General features: G+C 42.2%; 1 protein-coding gene across 1 annotated transcript in view; it reads left to right on the top strand.

Annotated features, from left to right (window-relative positions):
• The window catches only part of CAMK4 (calcium/calmodulin dependent protein kinase IV), a 214,302-nt gene that overhangs the window by 131,277 nt on the left and 64,705 nt on the right, over positions 1-18,320 (top strand). The window contains exons 3-4 of the mRNA XM_084779436.1: positions 5,784-5,846; positions 7,675-7,757. Coding sequence (XP_084635562.1) covers positions 5,784-5,846; positions 7,675-7,757 — 146 coding nt within the window. The remainder of the gene's footprint in view (positions 1-5,783; positions 5,847-7,674; positions 7,758-18,320) is intronic.

Raw genomic sequence — 18,320 nt, 5'->3', positions numbered from 1 at the left:
CATCTTTTTCTTTTTATTTATTTTTTTTAATTTATTCACTTTACATCCTGATTGCAGCTCCCACTCATCTCCTCCCATTCTTCTGTCTTGCACACCCCTACCCTTTTCTTCCCTTTCCTTCTCTTCAAAGAAAGGGGAGGTCCCCCATGGGTACCAATCTGCCCTGGCACATTAAGTCTCAGCAGGACTAAGTGCATCCTTTCTCACTGAGGCTAGACAAGGCAGCCCAGTTAGTGATACAGAATCCAAAGACAGGTCTCAGAGTCAAAAGAGGGACCCCTCTCCAGTTGTTGAGGGATTCACATGAAGACCAAGCTGTGCGTGTGCTACATATGTGCAGAGGTCCCAGGGGACCAGTCCATGCATACTCTTTGGTTGGTGCTTCGGTCTCTGTGAGCCCCCATGGGTCCAGGCTAGTTGGCTCTGTAGATCTTCCTGTGGAGTCCTTGACCCCTCCAGCTCTCTCTACTATTCCTCTAACTCTTCTTTTGGACTCCCCAAGCTCTAATGTTTAGCTGTGGGTCTCTGCATGCTTCCATCAGCTGCTGGGTGAAGCCTCTCAGAGGAGTTATGTGAGCATCCTGTCTACAAGCATAGCAGAGTAACAATACTAGTGTCAGGGATTGGTTCTCTCCCATGGGATGGTTCTTAAGTAGGGCCAGTCTTTGGTTGGCCATTCCCCTCAATCTTTGCTCCATCTTTGTCCCTGCACATCTTATAGGTGGGACAAATTTTGGGTTGAAGGTTTTGTGGGTGGGTCGGTGGCCTTATGCCTCTGCTGGAAGTCCTGCCTGGCTACAGGAGGTGGCCACTTCAGGCTCCATGTCCCCAGTGATAGGAGTCTCCGCTAGGGTGAACCCCACAGACTTCCTGGGGCTTCCCCTATCCCAGGCCTCTGTTAAATCCCAGAGATGCCCCCCCAACTCTGATTTCCATTCTTTCGTCTGGCCCTCTCTCCTCTGCTCTCCCTATTCCTGAACCCTACCCCTGACCCCCGCACCATCCCCTTTCCTACCCCGTTCTCTCCCTCTATCCATCTCCAATGTCTTATTTTATTTCCCCTTCTGAGTGAGATTTAAACATCCCCCCCCTGGAGTCCTTCTTGTAGCTTAGCTTCTTTGGGTCTGTGGATTGCAGCATGGCTATCCTGTGCTTTATGGTTAACGTCCACTTACAAGGGAGTACATACCATGCATGTATTTTTGGGTCTGGGTTACCTTACTCTGGATGACCATTTATAGTTCCATCCATTTGCCTGCAGATTTTAAGATGTCCTTATTTTCAGTAGCTGAGTAGTATTTCATTGTGTAAATGCACCACAGTTTCTTTATCCATTTTTTTGGTTGAGGGACATCTGGGTTGTTTCCAGTTTCTGCCTATTATGAATAAAGCTGCTATGAGTTTTTGACCTGTGTAAGATGAAATCTCAGGGTTGTTTTAATTTGCAGTTCCCTGATGACTAAGGATGATGAACATTTCTTTGTTTCTTGGCCATTCGAGATTCCTCTGCTGAGGATTCTCTGTTTATCTCTGTACCCCATTTTTAAAGTTGGGTTATTTGGTTTGTTCGGATCTATTTTCTTGAGTTCTTTATATATTTTGGATATTAGCCCTCTGTCAGATGTAAGGTTGGTAAAGACCTTTTCCCATTCTGTTGGCTGCCATTTTGTTCTATTGACAGGGCCTTTTGCCTTACAAAAGCTTTTCAGTTTCATGATGCCCCATTTATTAATTGTTGATTTTAGTTCCTGAGCTGTTGATGTTCTGTTCAGGAAGTTGTCTCCTGTGCCAATGAGTTCAAGACTTTCCCCCACTTTCTCTTTTATTAGATGAACCTATGTTGAGGTCTTTGATCTACTTGTACAGGGTGATAAATATGTATCTAATTGCATTTTCTGCATACAGACATCCATGTAGACCAGCACCATTTGTTGAAGATGTTTTCTCTTTTCCTTTGTATGGTTTTGGCTTCTTTATTGAAAATCCAGTGTCTGTAGCTGTGTGGGTTTATTTCTGGATCTTCTATTTGATTCCATAGATCGACCTGTCTCTTTATATACCAATACCAGGTTGTATAGATTTTCAATGAGCCGCTTTGGAAAAAATCTGTCTGTCTGGTTATCCTTGCAGAGGGTTTATACATTTGTCGAGTAGCTCTTGCACATTGGAAGTTTTTCATGAAATTTATACGTTGCCCCCTAAGTTAAAGAACTTCCATTTTCATCCTGGAGCCTCTTGCCAATACCCAATTGGCTTCCGTGGTCGTCATCACTCATTGGTCATCAGCAGCCCACATTGCACTTTCTCTGTGCACCACATACACATTTAACCCATTCTTTATTTATTGTTTACAATTGCATGTGTTTTAAATGTCAAATAATGTAAAATTTATTTTATAATAAACCCAGTTTTTAGTAGCAATACTTCAACCTAGAAAGTTATCTTTCACTGAACGATGAAGGTTTGGATTTTAATTTGTTTTTATGTATATTTATGAATACCTAACTATATGCATGTGCACTTACATATACGCTTGGAGGCCATGGTGGTCACAGGTGGCATTAGAACCCCTGAAGCTGGAGTTACCGACAGTTGTGAGCCAGCATGTGAGTTCTGGGAACTGAGCCTGGGCTCTCTGCAAGCCCTCCTCACAGAAAGCCTGCCATCTCATTAGGCTTCAATGGAGCTTTAAGCAAAACAGATTCATCACCATCTTCTGATGGCATTATAAAGATAAATCTTATCCCCAAATTAAAGTCTAATCTTCCTCTGAAAAGACATTATTTTTCCTGCTCTTTTGTAGGTCCCACATTGTATAATATAGATCTGAGCACATAAAGCCTAGGTGATAGACACTCATTACACATTCAATGAAGAATAAGCATAGAGACCATGCCTCTCTGGCTGTATCTCTCTCTCTCTCTCTCTCTCTCTCTCTCTCTCTCTCTCTGTGTGTGTGTGTGTGTGTGTGTGTGTGTGTTTGAAATGTAATGGGAGCTATATATTTTCTTCCTTCCCAACAAGTATTTTAAGTGGCTTATCCAAACTTCAACTCTTATCTTTCATGTTTGCTAGACCTCATTCTCTTCCATTGCTTTTTTCCTTTCAGCATGTGTCATGAGTAGCATCAAAATAAAGGACAAAATGACACACCAGAGGAGGAGAGGCAGAAGGCAGAAGGCAGTTACAAATGGGTTTGTCAGATTCATTCACCAGGGAAACACTTGCCACACAGCAGTTTTCTGTATTGACTTACAAGAGTTTTATGAAAGAACAGCATAAACTACTACTCTGTAGAGTCTGCATGTTACTGTTTAACAACCATAATTTGAGTACTAGACCTACTTACTGTTAGAATTGTTATAAATTAATAAAAATTGGTGATTTATTAATTTGTTTGGTACATAGCAAAAGCAGAAAGTAACATTTCATGAGATTAGGGAAGCAAATGAGAGAGGGAAGAAATAATAAAACAATCATCAGCGGTGCCTTCAGCATCTGACAGAATCCAGTTTTTAGGAGATTCAGGTCTTGCCCCAACCCAAAGTTCCGGTTCTCTCAAAACTGATCAAAGGAGACTGCTCCTTACCCTGCTCAGTTCTGTCACAGTCACATGCCTCTTACCGATAGATTTATGCATTGAACACAAAATAATGAGAAAATTGTGACATTAGCATAGAGAAGCGACAATGGCTCTCCCTTCCATTGAAATGTGACGCTGAAGAGGAAAGACTTGGAGCTTCTGCAGCCACTTTCCGACCAATTGGAACAATGAGCATATAGAACCACAGTCACCACGGAGAGGGCATTGTTTGACACTGAGCCCCCGTGTTTGGCTCTCTCTGGATAGATCTTCTCTGACTTTCCATGTGCCAAATTTTTCAGTGATAACATAGGTAAGCTTAAGTAAGGTGGCAGTTACTTGCAAATGGAAAAGTTTTGCTCTGTACGTACTCTGTCTAAATTGGGCAAGTCAGCTATAATTTAGTCTCTGAGGGAGACTGCTAAAGCAGTTTTCAAATGTTTTGAGTCACAGAAGACTGGACCGATGTATTAAGATACGTCCTTCCTTATTCTTTCACAGTGAAAGCCCTGACGCCTATCACTGTGACACACGAGCACTTGAGTTAGCTTCTTATCAGTTTGTTTTTCTCTGCTCACAATGACTCTGACCTCCCATGTTACTGCCTGTATTAGCTGTCAGTTGTGAAGACAGACAGATCGTATCTTCCCTACCTTTCTCTAGACAGAAATTATATCAGAGTGGCAAGCTGCTATTCATCCAGCGTAAATGGAATACGTGTTTATTTTTTACTAGTAATAGTTATTCTGGTTGGTTTTTATTGTCAACTTGACACAAATTCAAGTGACCTAGGAAGAGGGAACCTCAACAAGATTGGCTTGTAGCTGTGTCTGTGAGAGAGTCTCTCAACTGATTATTGATGCGGGAAGGCCCAGTCCACTGTGGGCAGCACCATCCCTAGACAGACAGGTGAATCTGGACTGTGGGAGTGAGCTAGCTGAGCATGGGGCAGTAAGTGAGCCAGTCCGCATTCATTCCTCTGTGGTTTCCTCTTCAGTTCTTCCTTTAGTTCCTACCTTGACTTCCTTTAGTAGTGGATTGTCGCCTGGAAGTGTAACTCAAATAAAACCCTTTTGTCCTCAAGTTGCTTTTGGTCAGAGTGTTTTATCACAGAAGCACAAAAGTAGAATACTAGTTCAGTATTTTTTGGCATGAATATGTAAAAGCACTCTGAGTGTTCTAATCGATTTCATGAATGGCCACAGTTTTCATGGCTATGAAGCTTTAAATTAAGTATATAATTGTTGATATTTTATTATATATGATGGCAAAGTTATTTATTGGGATTGGGCTGTTTTAAATTTTTTCTTAGTGTGAAAATAATGGGTTTCATTATGTATTTCACTGAGTTTTGCTTGTATTCATCTTGTTTGTTTTTGCTCCCCACCTTGATCTCTTTCTTTGTCTCAAATATATTCCTTCTTCTGCTTTGATGTTATGAGAGAGAGGGGGGAGGGGGAAGATAGTGAGTGTGTGTGTCTGGATTCTGTAGTTGAGACTTAATATTTCCTTATAAACATTTTTCTTATCATAAAAATTCAAGGTTTATACATAGTGATGTATTTCTTTAATCAAAAACCTATAGAGCATGACAAAATTATTTTTACCAGGAAAAAGTATAAATGTGATATATGCATATTATATGTTGCAACCAAGGAAACTAGCATATAAATTTGTAAAATTATCCTTAATATTCTTTATTTTTAAAGAACTTGTATGGTAATGGCGGTTATGATGATTTTTGACAGGTGCCATGCAAAACGTCTTGTAACTGTGTGCTCTATTGGTTACTGGATCTACTTTGTCTCTGAAGCAGAGAGGTGGCCCACACGGGTAAAAAGAAAGAGTGGGAGATTAGAGAAGACCTCAACATCAGGTGTGAAGACACACACCTTTACACCAGCACCATGGAGGCCGATGTTGGGGGACCAAGAGTTACAGACCACCATGGTCTACATATCTACATAATAAGACTGTGTGTGTGTGTGTGTGTGTGTGTGTGTGTGTGTGTGTGTGTGTGTGTAAGAGAGAGGGAGTGAGGACAGGAGAGAGGAGAGACAGAGACAGAGACCAGGGAGACCTCGCACCTTTCTGATCATTTTATCTGTTCAGCTGGCTAATGCTGTTTCTCATCTCTGATACAGTCAACACTTTTCTAAGCTAGAGTCCTTTTCTATTTATGTCTCTTTTTACTTTCCAGGTGGACAAGAAGATTGTAAGAACTGAGATAGGAGTTCTTCTGCGCCTCTCACACCCAAACATCGTAAGTGGCTTTTATCTTCCTGTTTCAAATCATTTCCAAAAGTGTAGAATGAGACCATTGTTCTCCATGTTGATGGGGAAGAGGGGCTTCTTCCTCTTGCTGAGGCAGCGTGGGCAAGCTCAAGGCCTTACCTCACCACATTCAATAAGTTTCAGAATAGATGGGTTAACGATATGCACCATGCCTCTTTTTTATGCATAAAAGGAGAAAAATGGAGAATTTTGTTTTGCTCTAATGAAACACTGGATTTCTCCCTCTTTTGTTTGCCTATCTTTTTAATATGTCATTGCTGAAAAGGCCTGTAAAGCAAAAGGCATTGCTTTCTAAAGTCATTACTGCCTTTTGGAGATATGTGCTTCAGAAATAATGCACAGATGCAAATAAATGCTGTACGTGAATGGGAGAAGTAAGCGGCTTCCAGGAGCTCTGATGTAGTCTGCATTCAGACAACGCCTCTGAGGGAAAAAATGCCTAACAAAAAGCTTTTTGGAATCAATGAGGTGAAAAAGAACAAAATCATTTTCACAGCAGCAACTTGACTTTATAAATTAAACCATCTACTTAATTTAAAAAAAAACAACCCTAAAACATTTTTGTGCCTGACCTGCAGTGCTCAAAGCACAATGTACACATAAAGGTGCGCTTAGCCACACACCCACAAATGTTTTTCTTATAGTAAATAGGAAGATGGACTGTCGCACTGGTTCTGTAATCTCGAGTTGCTACCCAGGACCACACATGCCTGTGCCTGTTGTTTTCCCCATCCTTGGTGTATTGACTTCTCACCCTGTGCTTTGTCGTCATGGTCCCATAGTGACAGCGTCACATTTTCCTAAATCCCCAGGTTGATATTCAAGGAAGAAATTGGAAGGGCCCCTGTCAGCAGAGTTAGATGAGAAAAGATTCTCAGGAACTGCTGCCGTAGAGTTCTCTTGAAACTTTGCTGGCCAAAGCGAAAAATGTTCCCCAACTACATGCAGGCTTGCTGATCAGAGAGCAGGGTTGTCCTAAGTGGCTTGGACCATGATCATCCACAGTGTGGCACCAGGCACCTTGCTTCTCAGATCTAAAGCCAAGTTCCGTCTGCAGTGAAGTGCGGTGGATGCTCTGCGTAAGCAGTTCTCCGCCGTGTCACGCTCTGTTACCACTGTCATGTCCTTGTAAGGAAGCCATTGTGGCTCATCCCTCAGACATAGGTCAGCGCTGGCCTCCTAGATACTCTGATGTCTGGCGCGATGTCTGTGTTTGGTTAGATTATCTGACTGTGATAAAACCCTGGTGTGGTCAGTCAGTCAGCTCTCTACCCCACTCTTTTAAAGAACCCTTCGCAAACAAGTGACTCTTTAATGGATAAAGCATGCTTTTCCACACAGACTTTACTCAGTGGCCTGTCCTACCACATGCCCTAATTCCACATTGATTATTTTTCAAGAGAAAGCATTGCTCACCCCTAGCAACCATGATGCTTTCCAAGAGTTTTGTAGTCAGGGTCTTGTCTTTGATTCTAGGGAAAAGAAAGAAGGAAGGAAGATTGCAACAGTTGAGTCAAATTTAGCAAGCGTTTTTAAGGTTGTTATTTCAAAATGAAAAATAAAATGACAGAATTTAATGAGATTTTTGAAAAATAAAATACCTGAGGCATATGACAAAATCAACAACTGAAAAAGAGAGGGCAGCTCTCTCTGCCTAATGCTGGAACGAGGGACTTCAGGTGACTTGACCCAGCTATCCGTATCGCAGACTGTTTTGTCCGTAATTGTAGACACTTTCAAGGTAGATGGAATGAGCAATTGTTGATGTTCTTTCTTAATGTCCATCTTTCCCCCAGATAAAACTTAAGGAAATATTTGAAACCCCCGCAGAAATCAGCCTGGTCCTTGAGCTGGTCACGGGAGGAGAGCTGTTTGACAGGTGAGTTGGAACTCGAGGGCAGAACAGCAGGCATGTTTGTTTCTTTTCATCAAAACATAACGGAAAGGAAAATTTCCCAAGGTTTCTCACGGTAGAAGGATTATGTGAATTGATATATTTTCTTAGACTAAATCCTGAGGAGAATGTTAAAGAGAGGTAGGTAGTAACTGGTTAGATAAATAAGTAGTTAAAAAAGAAAAACACTGTCTTTTTACCTTCATAAACATCTATGCTCAAAAAAGTAGAATTTTATAAAATCACATTATATTTTAACTAAATAGTAGTATATATGAGATATTTTTAATGAGAAAACACTTAAATTGTGTTCTCTGTTATGATCCACATCTCATGAAAGTCAAGATATTCCAAACGACTACCTTTAACCTGTTCTCTTCAGTATGGGGGTCTGTGTAAAAAGTCCCATGTTGCAGAGAAAAGCATGGCTTGCTTTGGCCGCTTGTTGCTCCTTTGAGGGGTTTGCTCACAGCTTATCTCTCAAAGAAGATGTCTGAGAATGGGAGAGGAGAGGGTGCCCCGGAACCTGGGAGAACTGTGGGTCAAGCCAGCTTTTGCCTTCCATAGTTGCGTCTCCTCCCTGCCTTCTCAGGAGGGTGGTGGATGGCCCTGGGGGGTTCCTCAGGCAGTAATTCCCTCGTAGAAATGGTGAGAGGCTGCTGGAAGGGTCTTGTAAGAGTTGTGTGAGAGGTAACTGGATACGGGGAAATGAGAGCACTGAGTGCCCGGGTCCTCCAAAATCCGCACGGGCGCTTCCTGAACGAACGATCAACTGTAACGAGGAATGGACTCGGGGAAGAAAGGTAGCCAAAGGCGATGGGCTTTGATTCTTGAAAGAAGAACACTACTTCCTGACACCCACGACGGGCTGGAATGTTAGTGCTGCTCTCAGAAGCCTGGGAGTGAAACCTTCACTCCGAAGATGGCGCCTCTGTAAGGGAGATAGATTATCATGGAGCCTGTGTGAGTGGAGCTAGAGTGGCCTTATGAGAGAAGCCGGAAGTGAGCACTCAGCCCTCCCTCTGGGAAAGGCAGCAGGGAAAGAGGGCTCTGTCTGTGATCAAGGCAGGTGTCAGAAACAATCCGCAGCTGTCCTGCTCAGGTCCTTCCTAACTTCCAGAACGACGAAAAACAAATGACTTTTTAGATATTATCTATGTTATACGGCTACAGTCAATCCCTTTACAGCAGCGCAGATAAACCAAGACAAGCAAGTAAACCTTGAAACCGAGAGATTTTCTTTTGGCTATTTTGAGACCGGAAAACAAGGCGTGGTCACACACACACGAGTAACCTCCTGGTGGCACTTGTTTGCTGTCCCAGCTCTGAAGCCTGCGTCTACCACTTCAAGGCAAGCTAAATCTAGACTAAGTTACTCAACTTCCTCGAGCTTTGGAATGACTTCGCAGCTGCTCTGTGCTCAGAAATCTTAAGTACGCCAACAGCACGATAAGGGTGGACTGCGTCTTCTAGAGTCGCCCTGTTGCACATGCTTAGGCACAATTCTGGAGTCATTATAATGGCTCCTTTGAACACCACGTTAGATAAATGGTTTTTTTTTTATTATTATTACAGCCTTTGTCTAGGTATAGTAATATATTTATAGTAAGATTCTACTGGCTGTGGAGTCATGAGAGCTCCTCAGGAAGACCTTGCATGTTTCTGTGCTAATTACGGCCTATTAGATAAAAATCTCAGGTTCTTTAATTGTAAGTAGTTGCAGGTTAGACTCCCACGTGGAAGCTGCCCCTCCCCAGTGGTACTTAGGATTTGTCTACCACCTCTCATCACTTGAATTAATTGTAACCAGGAGCCTCTTCTTCCCTTCTTATGAAGCTTCCATGAGAGAATTTGGGATGAAATTTGTTTCAGCTCTAGGGGGAAAAAAAGTAAGAACCAAAATGTTTTGATAAACTTAATTTGTAAAATAAACGAGGTATTTCCATTTCATAGAAGACTGACATAGAGCCAATAAAGCACTCACTGAGGTGCAAGCTCTCATGACTTTAAAAGATAGACTTTCCCCTGAAATTGGTCATATTATTAGCATGGATGTCATGACTGGGCGTCTGCATTATGCTGCTTAACTCACATTTACCCTTAAATTTTGTCCAGTTGAAATAAATTCTGCATTATTAACCAGTCTATTAGCTCTTTTTCTTGAGAGTTAAAAAAAATCTTATTTTTTTTTTCTTTTTGTGCATTTAGGTCAGGTTCTAATTTATTGAGATGCAGTGATGAGAATTTATTCCTCATCTAGTGATGGCCCTAAGAGACCTAACAAATGAACTCAGAGCAATTGATGCAGGGATAATCCATTGGCGTTAAGGTGGCTGTATTTTATTACTAAAGATCTGATTTATGACACTTATGAAAAAATTAAACAGTCAAATCCAGATAGAATCTGCTCAAATTTAAATAAATCCAAATCATGTTGACTTTAAATAAAAACCCACACAGGATAAATGATTTAGGACTTTGAAATAAAAAAAATCAATGCTTTTTCTGTCTTAGAAAAGTTATATACATCTATCTATCTATATATCCATATATTTTATATAAACATTTTGCATACTTCTAACATCACAGGAAAAAAGAAAGCCCCCAGAGTGCAGTTCTTACCAGTCTTATCACAGCTTTTAGACCCCTAACCTGCCTTTCATTAAACTTTCTAACTGAACAAACTCTGGAGCTTTCAGATACGTTTTCATTTTTTGTCTCTCAGGAAATGATTGTATTTCACCTCACAGCCAATCCAGAAGTATCCTTGGGCTTCTAACTGAACTTGAAAGTGCTCCCCCTCCCAATTTTGTTTTATTCCTCCTGAGTTCCTTGTAAATGTCGTAAACATCGTTGTCCTGGCTCATCTTTTACAGGAGGCTTCAGTCACCAGTGCCAACAAACCCTGTGCATAGAGTCCAGAACACCAAGCTTTGATGTTGACTCTTCGAAGACAGCAGATTTTCCTTACTTTGAACATAAAACCAAAACAGTTTAATACGAACAGGCACATTGTGTGTATGTGCGAGTGGGGGGGTGGTGGTGGTGGAATTAAAGGGCAGCCTCTGGAAGGCCCCTCTGTTTATGCCAGAGATCCAGAAGGTCTTGAAAGTCTACAGTTTCCACCGTGTGATTTAGCAGGGCCTCTCTTCCTTGACATCCCTCATGTGAGGAATTCTGTCCCTCAGCTCTGGGCAGCTCCTCATCCTGTCAGCTGCTTCTTCAACACCAGGAAATGCCTCAGAGGAGGAACAAAGGCACCTCTGAGGGCAGGCTGGTATTGCTGGCGTAGCTTCCTTCTGACACCTTGGCTTTTGAATGAAGTCTTTACTTCTGTGTTGCCCTCTTGTGTCTTCAAACAGAAACTTAAATGCTTTAAATTAATTAATGTTTTTGGCATTTCATGCATGAGTATTCTTCTCACATGTTTTTCACTCTTCCATCTTTTTACTGGAACTCTCTGTCATCCCCCACCCCTGCTCCTCCCCCCTCCCATGCTTCACAGACTGACTCCCTCTCAAACTCACGACATCTTCTTTATTACACACACACACACACACACACACACACACACACACACACACACACACCCCTGAGTTCATTTAGTGTTCTCTTGTGGACTTTGCTCACATTATTGGTTCACGTACACGGTGAAGTCCCTTTGCTCTGGGGACATGTTTGAAGGCTGACCACTTGAGATCGGATAACCTAGCAGAGGGCCCATCGTTGGATAAATCTGTTTCTCCATCGCTCAGCCTGTAGTTCTTTATCTATGGGTGAGATCTTGAGAGATTTCATTCAACCCCATTGGCATGTCAACTGGTGTTGTCATTATCCAGGTCCTTTCTGGGCAACCATATTCCTGTTCGTCTGGCTCTTACAGCCCTGTCACCCCTCTTTTGTACATGTATCTCTTGGGGTCACTTATTCTCCCCATTTTGACTAGCTATGGATCTCTGTAATCATCACCATCTGCGTCAAGAGGAAACCTCATTGGCGTGGGCATAAGAACTCTACTTATCTGTATGTGTAAGGGTCAATGTTTAGAGTATATTTAAAAAGTACATTGGAGCCAAGAGCGGCTATAATCCCAGCACTTGTGGAGGCAGAGGCAAGGGGATCTCTGTGAGTTCGAGGTCAGCCTGGTCTACAAAGCGAGTCCAAGACAGCCAAAGCTACACAGAGAAACCCTGTCTCGAAAAATCTCTCTCTCTCTCTCTCTCTCTCTCTCTCTCTCTCTCTCTCTCTCTCTCTCTCACACACACACACACACACACACACACACACACACACAATTATATTGGTTTTGGAAAATGGCAGTAAAAGGTTCTCCTCCTGGGTCTGTTTCTCTCCAGCCACTGGCAGTTGGCTAGGTTTATTTTATTTAGTGGTGTTTTCATTTTCTTGCTGGGAGCCTGCCTAACCACCATTGCTGAACACAGGCATTCCTGTGTGGCTCAAAAATTCTTTTACCCATACTAATGTGTTTTCCTCTTATAAAAAGGCAACCTCTAGGGGGAAAGTGGGATAAAAAGGAGTTGCTTTGCTGTGTAGATATGGAACGTTTGAGTTAGTAAAGATATTTTTGGTTGTGAGCCTAACCTTTAATGGCTGAGCCATCTGACCAGAATTACTAAGATAGATTGTCTTGAATTCATAAGCCAGCTTGTTTTTCAGAGGCCCCCATTTTTTCGGGTGGTATTTTACAGTCTTTCTTAAGAAGTTCAGTCTCACATCATAGCCAAGAGAGTGAACCACTGTTGGCTTTACTTGTGGAGACTCCAAGGTATATGGGCTGATCTTGTATAAAGCTATGTTTAGCCCGTCCACACTTCAAGCTTTGTGGAGCCTCCTCCCCTGACCCCAGGAACATGAGCTAAAGAAAATATTAGTGTGTTAGAAACTCATGCTTGAATTTTATGTCTCTGACTTAAAATTTGTTTTTCTGTGTACTTTGTACAACTTAAAATGTTCCTTTAGTAAATCACAAAGTATCTATAGACAAGGAAAAGGGTAACTGTATTTCAGAACCACGCATTCAGCCTGAGAGTTGCTATCAGTCGCCTGATCATGGCTAGTATATCCATCTGTTGTGTCAGTTCTGGGATTTTTAACTAATATAGTTGAGACTAACTGAAGTTTCATGCAACTGTCATTACCAAAGACTCCGGAAAGAAGGACTAATTGTTGCCCCCATTCCTCAGGTTGATATCTTGGTTGATAACAGAGTCAACCAAATTCAGGAAAAGTCTGCACTAATGACAGTTGTTATGCTAAAAGTAGTTGTTAATGTAATCCTCTGAAGTGAAACCTACTCTAGCTGATCTCCATAAAGGATAATCAGTAACCATGAGAGCCATGTTTTATGCCCCCTGGGATCCTGGCCACCCGCAAGATAGTCTGCAAGGACTCTTCCTAGAACGGTCTCATTTGCTCCTCCAAGCAACAGTGTTGACCAAGTCTCTTTATCAAAAATTCACTTATCATCTTGTGAAAAACCCACATGAGAGTCTCTGTTCAGAGGACCCAGGCTCCATCTGTGGCTACCACATAGGGGTTTTTATACAAGAAAAATCAAGTGAATTAAGTCTGTTAAAAAAAAAAAAAGATAATCCCACACAAACATGGCCAGAGGTCTGCCTCCCATGGGCTTCTAGACTATCAAGTTAGCATTTGTTACTATCACATTGTCCTATAGAATATTAGGTTAATGTGGGCTTAATATGTTTATTCTTGTTTTAGATATAGATTTTTCAAAAAAATCCCTTTATGCAGTTTTGTGGCTATATGTGAAGCAAATATATACTCTAATTCAGAGCAAATATATAATATGTGTTTTGTAGGAATTTGGATATAAAGGAAAGGTTGGAGATGAGATAGTGGAAATATGGCACATGGGATAAACAGACTTGTTTATCATTTTAAGAGGAAGCTCAGGGAACGTACTAGTTTCCAAATAGAAAGGAATCTACGTGAAGCAGGTGAGATCCATGGGAGAAGGGGTGATGTTCAGAAGAATATTGCAGAGAAAGCCCTGGGGCTTGTGGGTGATGTCAGGACTCTAAGAGATTTGTTAGATAAGAAAAGTACCCCTTTCTCAGAGGGCAGAAAGAATGGCAAATGTTGCAGAAAATCCTTAAACATCAGAGATTAGACAATTTGGGGAAAGAATAAAGTTGAAGTAATTGCCAATCTGTCAGATTCAATTCTACCTTACTTATAAATTAGCTTTTTGATATTTCTGGATCCTGGTAACATTCTGAGCCTCCTTGGTTAGAGAAAGAAGGAAGTTTTTTTGTTGTTGTTGTTGTTTTCACAGCACAGAAAAAGTCATGGGCACCAACAAGATTAGCAGGTTTCCCTTTGTTCCTCCTTGAGGGTAGTACAGCATGCTGGTCCTGGTGGACACCTGGATGCTCAAAGCCTGTTAAAAGAGGAGAAGTAACACAGATGTCATCAGCTGTTGACTCAACAAGCAAAATGTACAACCAGATATCGTCCAGACACACTGGAAACTCTCTAAAACACAGATGTATCCCGGATACTATGCTGAATGAGGAAAGCAAACATGGAAGACTTCGTAGTGTGACTTCATGATGTGGGACTTCCAGGAGGGCCAGATGTTTCCTGACACAGCAGTGCAGAAGCTTGTTGGGGCAAGGAAAGGGGACAGAGTGGATTATAAGCAGTTCAGACAGTTCTTTCCCGGTGCTGTTGGAGACACGGCATTTCTCCCTTAGCAATATCCAATAGAGAAGGGCACTTAGAGAAAGAAATGGTGACGTACAAAAGTGAACAGACAGGGGCCAGAACGAAAGGACCTATGGAGAACTGAGTGCCCACTGAAACGGAATCTGCTCATTTGTAGACTTGGGTCAGTGGCGTCATCTGTTTCTATGGGCTCTCATCTGCCCTTTCAGTTATGTGTCTCCTTTTTCATGTGTCTCCTCTCCAGAGTCCTTTCCCTTTCTCAGCCTCTCAAGGTTCACCTTTCCCTTAAACATCTTACATTCCCTTTAGGTGAATTTGGCATACACTGTGGCCCAAGCCACACCGGCGACCAGGTTATCAGAGTAGATGAAAAGCAAAATTCACGGTAGGCGGGACGTTGGAAGATGAACTCAATGCTCTTCCCTCAGTTCTAAGTCTTAACCCCCTGGGCCCCCGCCTTTGAGAACTGGCTAACCACTAAGTTCATCAGCACCAGTGTCTCCTCCTTTCTCCTGCTTCTTTCTCGTAGCAATTCTCAAATATGTATCATTGCCCAGTTTTTTTTTCAACTGCTTCTGCCCTTTGCTGCCTTAACACTTCCTTTTCTATAGCAAAGGATCCTTCCTACCTGGCATTAGTCCATCCCTTTCTTCGTTTTGAAACAAGAATGTAACCAAGGAAGCCCAAAAGCTACTCAACATTTTTAGTTCAAGTCAATATATTTTCAAACATGTCAAACATATCCACTTACAACCCTGCGTCTCCCCGCCGTGCTGGCTTCATCCCTGCTTTATTTCTCTCACTTGAACCATCACACATTTCCTCTATGCCCAAGGAACCCAAAGTCTAGGAAAGAGGAAAGAAAAGTGACCTGGACTGTGATGTTTTTAATAATACTGTCAGCATCTTCCAAAGAAAATTATACCAACACCAGTAAAAACGGGCACAGTATAAACATATTGGAAGAAAAGTGAGGAATCCTATATGTACAGCTGGAAATTAGCAGGTTGAACATGGAAGCAAGGACCTTGCCGGGCGGAGCGACAACCCAGAAGCACAGTGCACTGGCAGGAGGTGGGGCAGGCAATGCGTCTTCTTAGTCTCCATTTCAAATCCTGAGCAAGGCAGAAAGCAAGCCGTGGCAGTGTATTTGTCAAGTGAGTGGTTGAGTAAACAGTGTACTCTCCAGCAATTTATAGAGTCTTCGGGACAGATTTTTCATCTCTAGTATGAAAGAATTGGACTAGAAATCCCTCGGGCCCATTCCCAGACCTGCAATTTGATTTGCCCTTCTCTTTCTCCTGTACTGCAACTCCCTTGCCAGTACCCGCATGGATCCACAGCCTGGTCCGCTCCTTAGTGCTCCCATATAACAGGTGCTAGTGGTATCCTTGAACTTGTTTCATTTTGTTTTTTTTAATGTATGAGTTTAATACTCTCTGGTTCTTGAAGGCATACAAATGAAGATGCCATCAGTGAAATGTGAAAAAGCAGTAAATGAAGCTTATAAAGTAAAAAAACAAACAAACCACATTTATACAGGGACACAGAAGTATTCACTTTAATAGAATTTTGTGTGTAGCAGCACAGCGGTATGCTGTTACTCACTGAGATTTGATTCCTGAGACTCATGTTATTTGGGGCTTTTATCTTCTGACATTGAATCCTTCGCTACACATTTTCCTCAGTCCAATGTCTGTTTCACAGGAACCTACAGCTACCTAATAGCCAAGTCATTTGAGAAAGAGCCATGATTGGCTTACAAGGCAGTAGGGCTGCTAATCTGTGTGCCAGGAAGTCTGAGGCCTCAGGACATGATGTGAGCTCTTCGGCTACAGTGCCTCTGCTAACTGCCTGGATGGGGATGTGCTCAATTCAATTTGTGACAATTATTCCGAGAGAAGAAAATGCACCAGAGTCATGCATTAGACCAGATCCTCAGAGAATCTGTATTTTTTTTATCCTACAATTAAAGGAAAATGACAAGAAGGAAAATAGATCGGCTAGGGAGAATTCATTATAGACCAGCACAGCAAAGCAGTGGAGTAAGAAGCACAGTATATAAAAAGGAACAGCTGTTAGGGGCACAGGATAGTGTAGCAAAGAGCCTACGGAAGCCTCCCTGGGTCTCTTCCCCACCCTCCTTAACCTATAGTAATTGTGGTCTCAGGGTAGCCTCTGGGCTAAGATTGTCATAAAGATGGCAGGAGACATGTTGTCTGGAAGGCTCTGTACCTCCCAGCCTGGCTAACAATGGTGTACTGTGGAATTGTGTCATGTAGAAAAAAATCATATGGCTTGTGCCTTTGAAAGTGATCTTAAAATTCCAGAAGCATCTACTGACTTTCCAATTATTTTACATAGCATAAAAATGAGTATGCTTCAATATAGAGACAAAAAGGACAGCATTATCTCCTGTTATTATTCTTTTAGCTCTATAGCCCTCACAATGATTGAGTACTTTCATTACTTCTGAAAATCAAAGTCACTTGTGCATTTTGTATAGCGCTGAAAACCCTTGACTTCCCAGTCACATTCGATTTCATTGCCATTTTTAAAAAGATGCCAGCCGACTCATATAACAGAATGTGTGTCACTTCATGAAGCAAGTTTTGTTTTGCTGAATTTGAATCACCTTGATGTTGTTTAAAGTAAGTTTCAAAGAAAATTTACAATATTAGAGTCATATCTAAAACTATGTTGTTTTGAACGTATAACCCTTCTGCTTACTGGTTTTTTTTTTTTTTTTTCGGGAAGAGCTGATATGATCTCCTTTTAGGGTTAGGGCTAAGGTAACTAGAATGGGCATCACTTCCCAGTCCAGTGCATTTGCTCCTGGTGATAAAGAACATCTGCCAAGGGGTCGACCAGATGGCCTCAGCCTGAAATTTTTCTGACATCCATTCATTTGACGATTAGTCATGATGCTGTGAATAATTATCTATAGACTCCTGTGGGCAGTGCTTGCTGCCAAGCTCTGAGAACGATTCAAGTCCTGCAGAGGCTGTGTCCACACATCACTCTCATCTTCTTTTGCTTGGCCATTAATATCTTCACTTATTATTAGAGTCCTGTTATAAGCCTGCATTTGTGATAAAGAGCTCCCTGCTATTGACCTTAATTAGTTTCAAGTGGTCTGAACAGTCAGCTCAACTTATAAAATATTTATAAAGAAATGTCTGAAGCCCGGAAACATAACCCTGTGACAAAGATGAAAAATTGTCTGAGAACAAAATTCATCTTAGCACAAGGATCCTAGACACAAATCAGAAGAAGGTTATAGAAGCCAAGACAAAGTGTGTGGACTAAGGTAGAGGTGAGGTAGGGGAGGTGTGGATTAAGGTAGAGGTGAGGTAGGGGAGGTGTGGACTAAGGTAGAGGTGAGGTAGGGGAGGTGTGGACTAAGGTAGAGGTGAGGTAGGGGAGGTGTGGACTAAGGTAGAGGTGAGGTAGGGGAGGTGTGGACTAAGGTAGAGGTGAGTTAGGGGAGGTGTGGACTAAGGTAGAGGTGAGGTAGGGGAGGTGTGGACTAAGGTAAAGATGAGGTAGGGGAGGTGGGGACTAAGGTAGAGGTGAGGTAGGGGAGGTGGGGACTAAGGTAGAGGTGAGGTAGGGGAGGTGTGGACTAAGGTAGAGGTGAGGTAGGGGAGGTGGGGACTAAAGTAGAGGTGAGGTAGGGGAGGTGTGGACTAAAGTAGAGGTGAGGTAGAGGAGGTGTGGACTAAGGTAGAGCTGAGGTAGGGGAGGTGTGGACTAAGGTAGAGGTGAGGTAGAGGAGGTGTAGACTAAGGTAGAGGTGAGGTGGGGAGGTGTGGACTAAGGTAGAGGTGAGGTAGG

Source organism: Acomys minous (assembly GCF_964271855.1).
Source record: "Acomys minous genome assembly, chromosome: 4".
Taxonomy (NCBI): Eukaryota; Metazoa; Chordata; class Mammalia; order Rodentia; family Muridae; genus Acomys; species Acomys minous.
The sequence above is the reverse complement of the archived record's forward strand: the minus strand, read 5'-3'. Positions and strand labels throughout refer to the sequence as shown.